Source organism: Notechis scutatus, chromosome 2 (genome assembly GCF_049901735.1).
Source record: "Notechis scutatus isolate UNSWTSFEM ecotype Mainland chromosome 2, rNotScu1.2, whole genome shotgun sequence".
NCBI classification, from domain to species: Eukaryota; Metazoa; Chordata; class Lepidosauria; order Squamata; family Elapidae; genus Notechis; species Notechis scutatus.
In genome coordinates, this window is record NC_142010.1 from 50,648,176 (window position 1) to 50,661,226 (window position 13,051).

At 37.3% G+C, this 13,051-nt stretch overlaps 1 protein-coding gene across 4 annotated transcripts in view; it reads right to left on the reverse strand.

Moving 5' to 3' along the window:
• Window positions 1-10,147, reverse strand: part of CHCHD6 (coiled-coil-helix-coiled-coil-helix domain containing 6) — a 251,360-nt gene extending 241,213 nt beyond the window's left edge. For all 4 annotated transcript variants that reach the window (XM_087954689.1, XM_087954688.1, XM_087954687.1 and 1 more), the window contains exons 1-4: window positions 9,971-10,147; window positions 7,509-7,596; window positions 7,022-7,091; window positions 1,839-1,983 (exon numbers count right to left, since the gene is read on the reverse strand). In XM_087954689.1, the coding sequence (XP_087810815.1) occupies window positions 1,839-1,983; window positions 7,022-7,091; window positions 7,509-7,596; window positions 9,971-10,060 (393 nt within the window). In that variant the 5' untranslated portion in view covers window positions 10,061-10,147. The remainder of the gene's footprint in view (window positions 1-1,838; window positions 1,984-7,021; window positions 7,092-7,508; window positions 7,597-9,970) is intronic.
• Window positions 10,148-13,051: the final 2,904 nt, after the last annotated feature.

The window sequence follows — 13,051 nt, forward strand, 5'->3', positions numbered from 1 at the left end:
CAGCCAATCATTTTCTACACCTGACATCAATACACACCAAAATGAGAGTAACACTAGTATTGTTGCACAAAATAATTTTATATGAATAAGTTGGCAGCAACCAGTGATCTCTGCATCTTTCTCCCCCAATCAAGTGGTTAATTTAGTGAATGTCACCTAGCCATTGGCTAAACAAAGACTACCTGTGTACAAGCATTTTTCAATTCTTTTTTATTTATGTAAAATCATTTACATACAGTATTTGTTCCTACAGACTTACAATGTAATACACTACTGTATTATGTACTGTGTTGGAAATCTGCCATTTTTTTTCAACTACACTTTTTTAGTAAGTAGCACAAAAATAATAATCTAGTTCCTATATGTCATGAATTTCAAGTTCCTGCAAGAGAGACTAATCTCAATTGAGTTTCCTCTACCATCTTTGCTATATGTTCGTAAAAGGTGATTGATAAAACATATGGCTAAATGGGGGGGAATTCCTTTGTTAGAATTTGACTATTTTGTTGCAGAATCAATTGGGAGGGACAGACAAAATGCTACTAGCCCAGATTCCTTGCCCAATGATTTCATGCCGCAAAACCAGTTTACTCAGATATATTTAAGTCAGTCTATCAGTGTGTTTCAATAAAGCTTCATTAGTCTACATGATTTCTATTATATTATCTGATTTTTTCAATATGTTTTATTTTATTTATTCATTCTGTCGCCTGTATTATTCTAAAGCAACACTGGCTTTAGAAATCTGTCTGCAAGAAAATATAAGTGTTATACTGAGTTTCCTGAAATGAATTAGCAGTACTCATGACATTCTTGAACTTTGTGTGTTTCTTGAACTTTCTTCTCATGACTTTAAGAGAATATTCCATAAGCAGGATCACGCAAGGCATTCCTTGGTAGCTTAATCATAAACTGTGAATTTGGCAGCAATTCATAGTATTTTTTGTATAAGAGCCTGATAATTACTTTTCACACAAGAAAAAAAATTAGCACTTACATAGTGATAATAGAGTTAACAGTGCAGCTGACACATAATGTCTCACTCACCTTTTACCTGCCTGAGATATTATCGCTTTTCATGTGTTTAATTCTTCATGTCTAATCACACTGGTTTGACACCTTCTGCACTGTGACCACTAGTTACAACTAGTATTTCTCAACAGATTAGACAGGTCTAGCAGAAATACAACTTACTTTATACTCTAAATTGTTTTATCACAGAATAGCCATCAAGATAAGCTACAGTACAAGGTGCTCTGTTTGCTTTAACTACTGGATTTTAAAATATGCTTGCAATTAAATAGGTTGAACTTTATTTATACACAGATGCCTACAAAAATACCAGGACTATGCACCACTTTATATTCAATGAATAAAAAGTGCTTCAGAGACAGTTGGGGGTATGAACACAGTACCTCTCTGAAACTGAACTAGTTGCTAAGTGTTGGACCAACAGTAAGAAGACTCGGGTTTTAGTCCCCTGCCCATTGTAGAAACTCTTGGGGTGGGGAGTTGTGAGAAAAACAGGAGGAAGCACCATAACCCTGGACAACAGGTAGCATATCATCCTAATAAATTAAATGAATTCCTCAAACAAAGCATGCCTATTCCTGGGATCACATGGCAGATACTGAAATAGGTTCAGGGTATGAAGAAGTGAACAATAGATAGGCTGTAGAAAGAAAGGGGAGAGGAAGGAATTAAAGTTTTGAGCTGGATACAGGAGCAACAGCAGACTTTATATTCTAGCACTTTTACAATGCCAAAATCATGAGTATGGGGGAGAAAACCTTTGACAAATTTTATTCGAGGAAGTTGAGGAATTGGTATGTACTCACCAATTGGGAGGCTTTCTGCTTATCCTCTTGGGCACCAATTCTCTCCTGTTGGAGGGCAGCTTTCAGACTCTCACTGACTGCCTCCTTCTCCCTTTTTGCCAAACGAAGTAGTTCTTCTTGGACCATTGCTTGCTCTTGTTCATACCTGTAAGGAAGAAAATGATCAGCAGCTTTAGGCTAAAAGTTCTCAAATTATGAGACAGCAGTCTTGCTAGATCCAAGAACTGGTGTCACTAGGTTATCACTGGGTTATCACGTTGCAGAAAGCAACAGAAATTAAATTTCACTTCAATGAAAAACCCAGTCAACATACGGGATGATCATGACCAGTTCTAATGTTCAGTGGTTTTCCAAGGAAAAGATATAAAACAATTTATGGAAGCTTGGACTGTGAAATATTTATACTGTTTCTTTGGCTTAAAATGGGACTTTATAATGAACAAATAATTTTAAAAATTGACAAATTATTTTACAGCATCACAATCCTAAAAATATAACATCACAGTCAAAATGAATACGCTCAGCCAGTCTTTATGTAAATTCAAAAGTGTGAAATATTGGTTTATAATCTAAATGTAGATATTATAAATATTAAGAGGCCCCACTGTGTTCCATTATGCAGTTGATATTTTTGGTCATATACAGTGAAATTTGTCAGATTTTCTGTAAGGAATGGTATTTTACAAAATGCCCAATCCATTCATGTAATGGAATGAGGAATAAATTTGCAATATGTTTTAACCAGATTATTCCATTGTTAATATTACAAAGAAAAAAATAGGGCTGTTTCAGTTGTAGTTTTGGATAGGGCTGTACTCCCTGTAGTAGAGGAATTGTGAGTTGGAGATTCTCTTAGATTTGCAATTCCTATTGAAGTAGCAAGTAGAAGCTAGTATCTCTGCTCAGGTTGCAGCATACAGAATACAGCAACTGGACCCAATTTAAAATGCCATTAACTAAAAAAATCTATGTAGCAGGATTTCGGATTATCTTACAGATTGCCTTATACCTTATTGCAGCCATACACCTTCCCCAACAAAAGGCCACTGCTCTCCTAACAGGCTATGGCTCTCCACCCTTCTAAATATACCTTTAATACTTAGTACTTTTAATACTTAGTCCAGGCAGAAGTTAGTCTGTAAAGTGATATAGAACCTTCTAGAGTTCTTACTCTATATGGGATGAGTTGTTGCTTCAGTGTGGTTGTTCTAGTTGCTGTTGAGCTCCCAGCAAAGGTCCAAGCTCCAGGCAGGACTCCCACCATTTGTCTGAAACGGTATAGGGTTTCCTGCCTGCGCAGAGAGTTGGATTAGAAGACCTCCAAGGTCCCTTCCAACTTTGTTTTCCTATTACTCTGTTATTCTAAATGAGTCACACTGTTCTCTTAGGCTATTAAGAGACAACCTACACAGAGAATCATCCCTATATGAAATGAGGAGACATGGGCCAGAAGACACAGATGTGATCACAATTCTATGGAAGACACTACTTCCAAAGTTACGTTTGGGCATCCTCTTCTGGCTTTTAAGAAGCTTCTGAAACTCTTCCTGTTAAAGTAAGTGCTTGATAACCAGCAAGGAATGAAAATAGCCATCTTTTATTTGTTCCTGAATGTTTTCATTGATGCAGGTACTTATACATTAAAACCTGCTATTAAGATACTTGTATACTGATTGGACCTGTGAGATTGGAGTAGTATAATATTTATGCTAATAAATACACTTTACTATCTTTAAAGATGGATTTATTTACCAATTTTGTATCCCACTAAATCTCCACCATTCATAGCAGCCTACAATTTATTAAAATACAGTAGAAATATTCAGAGAATAAAACATTAAAACATAATGCTGAATAGAACAGAATGGAACAGAATGGAACAAAACGGAACAGAACAGAACAGAATAGAATACTTTATTGGCCAAGTGTGATTGGACACACAAGGAATTTGTCTTGGTGTAAATACTCTCAGTATACATAAAAGATACATTCATCAAGAGTCGAGAATCATAAGGTACGACACTTAATAATAGTCATAGGGTACAATAAGCAATCAAATCATACTATGAATAGTCAATATACTGTAAATCGTAAGGATACAAGAGACAAAGTTACAGTCATACAGTCACAAGTGGGAGGAGATGGGTGATAAAGAATGATGAGAAGATTAACAGTAATAGTAGTGCAGACTTTGTAATAGTTGAACAGTCTTGAGGGAATTATTTGTTTAGCAGAGTGATGGCTTTTGGGGGAAAAACTGTTCTTGTGTCTAGTTGTTCTGGTGTGCAGTGCTCTATAGCGTCGTTTTGAGGGAAGGAGTTGAAACAGTTTATGTCCGGGATGTGAGGAGTGTATAAATCTTAATTGAATACAATAATTATAGCATCTATTTTTTTAATCCAAATTGTAATGATCATATTCATGGAAAAGCTTGGTCTTTAATATAGATAATATGTTCCATAAAATCGGTATCAATATACTTGTGAGCAACTGTTCTACAATCTCCTGGCATGTCTCTATTTTAAACTAGTAACTTAATGACTTATGGACACACTTGCATATTTCTGAGATATATGTCACTCAACTTCCCTTGAGACTAATCTCTTAGGGTATTTTATAATGCATGGTATTTCATTTTTAAATTATTCTCTGAAGTAAAAAGAATTTTCCTTCACTGAAACATAAGATCAAAACAGGAAAATCATATGAAAATATTACAATTAGTTTTTCATAGAGCAGTATTCACACAATTAAATAAGACATACATTACTATGCCAACATTTATTGAGTATTTGCTTATTAAGTTTATTTGAATTATACAGAAGTAAAAATTGACTAAACTATACGTTTTGGATCTTTTGTGACTTCAGAAGTTCCTGTTCTTTATTCTTCCTAATTTGTTTATATCTCAAGTTTGACAAATACACACACACACACACAATGTAAGATAACACAATCCCTTCTCCTAGATAAAAGAATATTATTTTGTTAAACTCTGAAATATCTCAGCAGTGTCTCTCCTCCTTTCAATTTCCAGGTATTTTATGAGACATGGATTTACTATTATTTCAGCTGTACCATTGTTAATTGATGGAGAGCTAGCAGGTGTTTGCTGAGGGAGTTCAATGAAATGAAGAGGAAAAGTGTTGTATCCTGAAGGAGAAAAAGCTGCTAACTGCAAAAGGTGTGTTCAGGGAAAGGCTAATTACCCAATATTACTGCACTACTATTACTATTAATCTTCTCACCACTCCTTATTGCCCATCCCCTCCCATTTGTGACTGTATGACTGTAACTTTGTCGCTTGTTTCCTTACGATTTATATTGACTGTTTCCTAGTATGATTTGATTGCTTATTGTACCCTATGACTACTATTACGTGTTGTACCTGATGATTTTTGACTCTTGACGAATGTATCTTTTCTTTTATGTACATTGAAAGCATTTGCACCAAGACAAATTCCTTGTGTGTCCAATCACACTTGGCCAATAAAGAATTCCATTCTATTCTATTCTAATATGGATGACATGAGGGACTTGTACAATTCTTAGATTATAAACCAGATCTCACTGAGATGATAAAAACACTGTCATTATTGTTACAACCGTACAATAATTAGATAATGCCCCAAAATACCGTATTTCCACCCAAAATAAGATCTAATCAGAAAATAAGCCCTAGCCTGATGTTTTTAGTGTGCTAATAGAAGCCCTACCCCACAAATAAGCCCGTTAAGGTCATCAGCGTGGGGAGGCGTGGCCAACACGAAAGTGGTGAGGGCGAAGGGGCCAACAGTGTCTGGCAGGAGCCGCAGCCAGTGTAGCGTAGTGAGTTGATTATCTGTCCAAACAGCACGCAGAGGCAGAGGCGGGGGGGAGGTACACGATCCAGATGCATCGTGTGGGCCACGGGAAAGCCGAGAGATGGTGGGCCGGAGGCTTATCGTTGTGCTACGGCACTAGCAGCAGATGGATGCAGAGGAGTGGGGGGGACATGTCATGCGGGCCACAGGCAAGCCAAGAGACAAAAGGCTCATCTTCACATCTCTTGGCTTGCCTGAAGCCCACACGTGTCAGGATCACTTATCTTCCCCCCCACCCCACCCGTGCCTCGGCCTGCATCTGCTGCTGGTGCCATCGCATGAAGATGAGCCTCCCGCAGCCAGCCTCCCATTCTGGCCCACTGACTCTGGCGCGTGTGGTGCATCAGGATCATCTGGGAGGAGTTTGAAACCTGATGACAGAGTCTTTGTGTCTGTGGGGTCAACCACCTGCTGACCCAATGTCCCTCCTGGTTGGTTAAGACATCCTGAGAGATGGTACATGGTTGGATCAAAGTAGTTATTAAGGCTTCTTTGTAAAACTACCACCTACCTTAAAGGTAGTGGTGGACACACCTCTTTCTCAAGAGATGACCCTTGGACCAACCATATTTGACAACTTTTGTCCAGTCTCCAACCTTTCCTTTTGGAGCAAAATTGCTGAGAGGATAGCTTCAGAGGGCCATGATTGAAGTGAATTATTTGGCTCCTTTTCAATCTGGGAGTAGAGCACCAAGTTGGCATTGGTACCACTTGTGGATGATCTCTGGAGGACTCAGGATAGTGGGTAGCAATCATCCTGAGCCTTTTGGATCTCTCAGCAGCTTTTGAAACCATTGATCATGGTATTCTTTTGAAGCAGGTTCAGGGATTGGAAATGCTAGATTGGCCTGTTTTGAAGTAGTTCTCCTTTCTCCTTTTGGCCAGTTTTGGTTGGTGTTTGTGGGAAGAGAGGTCGAATCTTAGGTCCCTGTAATGTTGGACTCCTCAGTGCTTAGGTCTCTCTCTTCTCCTTTTTAATGTTTACATAAAGCTTCTGGGTAAGTTCAATGCAAAATCTATACTTAATTTGACACAATGGATTACTTAGTTGTCAATTAGGATTTTTTTTTTCAACAAAGGACAAGAAAAGACTTTCTAGCAATTGGTCAACTTGGCAGAGGAGAATTCTGTTTGTGATTTTTTTTTTCAGGAACTTTTATTTTTTTTAATTAATGTTGTTACTCTATACTGTTATTACACCATTAATGTTGCTGAATGTGTGCATTTTTCCATTAGTCTTGACAGAATAAAATTTAAAATATATTTTAAAGAGAATTTTAGGAGGACAAAACCATCAAAGTGGTGACTGAAACATCATACCTCTTGTACAGTTCCTTCTTTGCTTCAGAAGGCTTTTGACCCAAACTTTCTGTGGTAGGTGGACAGATCCCTGAACAAATGAAAATAAATAATTATAGAGAAACAAATTTCCCATTTCATTTTTATAGGAGGTATAAAGAAAAAAGAAACAAAGCCACTCAGCTAAATTACAAAACAATCTACTGTATTTCAGAAGAAGGATGAAACAAAAAAGCAAATGTATGAAACCTAAAATATTGGATGAATAAATGGCTTATGAATCATGAACATGCTGAAACATTCCAGAGTGCCAACAGGAATTATGCAGAATTAATTTTCACAACAAAAAAGCTATTACAAAGTTTGAAAAAAATCTAACAAAGCATACTATTAGGGCTGAGAGGGTACCATATACTCATGTAAATAATATTTCATCACAGAACATGTCTCTAGTAGAATGGAACAGATTCATTAATAAGCCATCCCTTAAATAAAAGCCACGCAATACCTGTGGACACCTTAGGTTTCTCTTGAGATCGCTGGTCTTGTTTAGGTTGGCTTTTTTCCTTCATTCTATTTACTACATCTTCAGAAAGCTAGCCCAAATAAAAATAATAGTGGGAATGTAAGAACATTTATATCACACGTTTTCTTAAAAGTTATGTTTTGACTAATGATAAACATAATTATCACTGTTTATAAATTACAGTGGATAGATCCATAAAAGTTATTAATCCAAAACCTGAAACAATCAATTCTGTTTTAGCATGAGTCATATACGAGGGAGGAAAGTAAGACTAACAGTATCATCTAGTACATACAAGAGATCCAGTGCTTAGTCATAATACAAAAGTACTTACAAACACGTAAGATAATTGACTGGTCAAAAAGATGATTCATATGCTTGACTTGTCTTATTAAAACTGCTATTAATTTGTCATGAAAGCTATATAAGCAGATATAAATTGAGATATTTTCTTAGGCTTACTAGCATGTAATAGTTGCCAAGTCAGATGTCCAGCCTTGGCAGCTTTACTTCAACTCCCAGAATTTCCCAGCCACAGTTTAATAATCATACTTTACCTAGGAATAAAATCCTAATTCGAGTTGAACAAGGACCACTTTTTTAATAACTTTCTTCCTGTTGATAAAGCAAGGTCACCTGGAGAGATCCAGGAAACGGGCTTCTTTGCTGTAATGCCTGCATTCTTGTGCAGCTTCTCAGCTGTTCTTATTTTGTTCCATCTTATGAATTTTCAAGAGAGCCCTAAAAAAGTGCTTTTCTTCTAGCTCTTGAATTAAGGTTGCCCCCTGTAAGATGGGGATGATGTGAGGGATTGCTTCTTTTTTCACCATATGGCAATTATACTTTTATATCATTTTTTCTGAGTTTTAATTCTGTGAAGTTGGATGGAGATGGGCAGGTGGATGGATAGATAGATGTTGGTTTTTTACAACTAAGGAATTTCAAGTTCTGAAAGAAATGCTATATACAAAATGTACATTAAATCCCAGCAGCAATTACTTCCATAAACAAAAAACTTTTAGCTTTTCCCTTAGCTTTAATCCTGGAGTTTACCCTCCTTCCTCAATTTTTTCACAGCAGTGAAAAATGCACAGTTCTAGTCAGTTCTTCATTCCAAACTGACTCCTTACAAAACTGCTTTTTCTTGAGGTATCTGGCATAGGAGTTTTAACTAGTGGGTTTATATTAAAAACATGTTATTAAATCTCAATCAGTGGTTTACTTAAACTTCTGTTTCTTAAGTTTGCAGTAATCAATGACTTGCTATTTAAACAAGTCAGTCTACACCAGGGCTGTCAAACTTGTGTCATCACGGCATCATCACACAATGTATCGGGACTTTGCTAAACCGTGTGTGGGTATGGCCAGTGCATGACACATCTGGCCCATGGACACGAGTTTGACAGTCCTGGTCTACACGCCACTACATTCTTTGTCCTCTAGAGAAAAAGTAAAATCTACAGTTAACTAAACAAATTGGTGTTTTTTTTTAAAAAAATATGCAATTTATTTGCAAATCCAGTTTAATGCACAAAGATCCAATTTAATTTGAGTTGTGTAATCATAAACTGTTGGAGACACTGATTTTTCCTACTCCTAATATGCATGCATTGTCCCAAAAAGTACATAATTATCTTACCTGTGTAGAATGTGCATTAAAAAGGTTCAGGGGCCTTATTGAACATATTTAAGATTTGTGTCTATTTGCACTTTAAACAATTCAAGTATTTTCCTTCTCAACATACAACACATTTTTCAGGACTTTGGCTTGACCCTGCTAAAGTGTGCTAAAGGTTATCACCTTTGCCTATCATTTTTCTTAAAAAAATAAAAATAAACCAGAAGGAGGAAGGGATTTGGTCTTTTCCTCAGTTGCTTTCTCAATCTAAGAAAGGATGCTAAAACTGGGTTCAAATCCTTCAGTAGCCTTTGATTAAAAGACAAAACCTTCCATCAAGTCATTCAAAAAGTACTTTCCTTTGAAAAGTGGTATAAAGGTCATGAGGATTACCAAGCTCTTTCTCACATTTCAACAGGGACAGTTGTTACCAGTTGTAATAGCAAACCCAAAGTCCGCAAGACACAACTTCTGTTAAAACCAACAAGAATTCTGTAATAAATTCTTGTTACTAGGGCCTGGTTAGAAAAAGAAAGGGGAGGACAAATCAACAAGGCTTTTTCAACCTTGGCGGCTTTAAGAGGTATGGACTTCAACTCCCAGAATTCCCAAGCCATGCCAATGGATAGCAATGGGCATCATGCTGGCTGGGGAGTTGAAGTCCACACCTCTTAAAGCAGCCAAGGTTGAGAAATAATGCAAGGTTGAAGTGGCCCTTACAATTCAAACCCTGCCGCTCAGCACCCACACGCCTCCCCTCTGACGCCGTCCACCCACTCCGCCCTCTGCATTCCTCCCATCCTCCTAAGGGTGAACCTCCACTCACTCTGATGCCCTGCAACACCCGAACTTGCTCCTGCTCGTCCAGCTCGAAGGAGACCTTCCTGCTGCCAGGGGTGCTCCCGCTACCCCCCATAACAGCACCCGGGGCGGGGGGAACAGAAAACTCGGAGGCGAGTTCAAAATCAAGACAGCTACCCAGACAGCACGCTTCGCTCCACCCGCTTTATAAACTCGCTCCTGGTTGGCGAACGCGGAGAAAGTCTCCCAATAGCGCTACGCGGTCTTGGAGGCGGCCGTGAAGCATGTTGGAAGTCGTAGTCTTCCCTCTCCACATTCCTCTCTAGAGACGATGCTGCTGCTGCTGCTGCTGTTAAGCTAAATTAGATAAAATGACCCACAAACTGAACCGGTTTAAGGTTACGTTTTGTCAACGATTGGACCGGAGATGAGACGCATCCGGAATTTAGGCTTTTCGGCAAGACTAAACTTGTTCGCGATGCTGTTTCACCTAAACCTATCAGAACCAAGTCATTGCTTTCCATTGGCGCTGTATATGGTAGTTTGCAACTCCTCTGTAAATTTAGAAGTCACCAGTAGAGGGACAGAAAACAAGTCAACCTGCTTTTTATTTTTCAAATATAAATAATGTGATCATTGAGTTTCTATTTTTTTATTTTAACATATGTTCCAATATTACCTCAATTAAATTTCAGCTTTAATAACTGGATCAAATTCCTCCACCTCACAGAATTCCTACAGATGGAAAGCAATGATGATCAAACAAATGGCAACTTCAAATCTCAACAAATAAATTCTCTGTCTTACATATTAGCAAAAAAATAATAATCAGAAAATAAAATACAGGCTGAGTAGTCAAGACCTTGTTGATGATCCAAACTCTGTCAAGGATCTTGGAGTACTCATCTCTAATGATCTAAGTGCTAGAAACCACTGTAACTACATAGCCAAAAAGGCATTAAGAGTTGCTAACCTAATCTTACATAGCTTTTTCTCTGGTAATATTACACTACTAACTAGAGCATACAAAACATTTGCTAGACCAATACTCGAATACAGCTCATCCGTCTGGAACCCACACTATGTATCTGATATTAACACAGTTGAGAAAGTCCAGAAATATTTCACAAGAAGAGTTCTCCACTCCTCTACTCGTTGCAGAATACCTTATGCCACCAGACTTGAAATTCTAGACCTAGAAAATCTAGAATTACGCCGCCTTCAGTCCAATCTTAGTATATAAAATCATACATTGCAATGTCCTACCTGTCAATGAATATTTCAGCTTCAACCATAACAATATAAGAGCAAACAATAGATACAAACTCAAGGTTGCATATAATTTTGAATAAAATTTGTGGGCATCAAAAACTTGTGCCTTTCCAAATGTTGACAGATCGTTAGAAGCTGTGAATTGAGTCTCATTACTATACATTATTTGTTTGTCAATTTATAGCCTACCTTTCCTCAAGAGCAAAAGATGGCATAATTCTGCCATTTTTTTCTCATAATGCTAACTCTGTATGGTAAGATCATTTGATAAGATTCTGACTATTTAATTATTTGCTTACTTCTAAAATAGATTGTCAATTACCAAGACAAACATAATGGTTACTGATACTGAACATACTGAGAAAAACACAGTGTTCTGTAACTGATAAAATCCAGTTGCTACTGGAGATGTTTCCATTTAAATGCTTTCCATCTCTGATAAAAAGCCTTTCAACCTTTCTTGCTTCTGAGCTTCCAAACTTTTGTGCACTACACAATAAAGCTTCATTTTTTTCTAATTAAAATGGATCAAATTTGACAATTAAAAATAGATAAAAACATATTGCCTTAAAAAGCTGAAGGAGGAACATTTGTGCCTGTTCCAACCCAAAATAACAGTTGTATTTGGGATCACTGGTACAATATGTGGCAACCATAAGAAGTCATAATGAAAATAAACGCTTTTTATTTTATTCTATTGTTCCTGATAGCACCTTAAAAAGGAATAAAAATTGAAGTTTCAAAATTCAAGGCACATTAAAAGCACAAACATTTAGCTGTTGTATTATAATAAAAGCTGACTGCCTCCAATGCAAAATAATAGAATGTTTGTTATCTGTTTGAGTACCTGAAGCTGCTAATTGTAGGTTTAGGAGTTCATTTCTTAATCTGTAAAGGGACTTGGTCTTATATCACCATAGCAACCAGCATAAAGAAACCTTCCAATATTTACTAAACATGAAAAGAATGATAAAATTCAATTATTTAAATTCAAAAACAAAGGGCTAGCTATTGCCTACAGCAGTGTATGTGTGCGTGTGTGTATTTGTGTGTAATCCATTTCATAATTACAGTGGTTCTCTTTCCTCTACAAGCAGTTTATTTTTTTACATACATTTAAAAACACCTAATTCCAACATCTAATTCTAAGTCCAAAATGCAATGGCAAGACTAGTTCTTCAATATTGTAATTCTTCAATCTAAATTAAGTGCTGGTTACCACTATAAAGCCCCACACAACATAGGACTGGATTATTATTGGGCCTCCTTCCCAGGGTCTGTCCCACAACTCCAATAGGATGGGAACCATGTCAACTTACGGGACCAAGGTGGCATGCCTTTTCCATGATGGTGCCTGCTCGCTGGAAATATATCACCCTCCCCTTACCATAGTTATTTTTATTTAAAGGGTTTATTTGGCCACCTATCTCATATAATGATTCTAACCAGCTCACAACAACCCATAGAAAAGGCAGTTTGGTCTAGTGGTTAAGGCACCAGACTAGAAACCAAGAGAGTGTGAGTTCTAGTCCTGCCTTAGCCATGAAAACCAGCTGGGTAACTTTAGCCAATCACTCTCAGCTCAGCACACCTCCCAGGGTTGTCGTGGGGAGAATACGACGAGGGTGTGTTAGATATGTTAAGCCAGGATGTCAAACTCGCATCATCACATGACGTATTGCAACTTTTTTCCCTTTGCTAAACCGGACATGGGAGAGCATGTGACACATCTGGCCTGCAAGTTTGACAATCCTGTGTTAGTCACTTTGAGTTGTTTGTAAAAATAATAAAAGTGGGATATAAATAAATACATAAAAGCATAGTTAAAAACAAA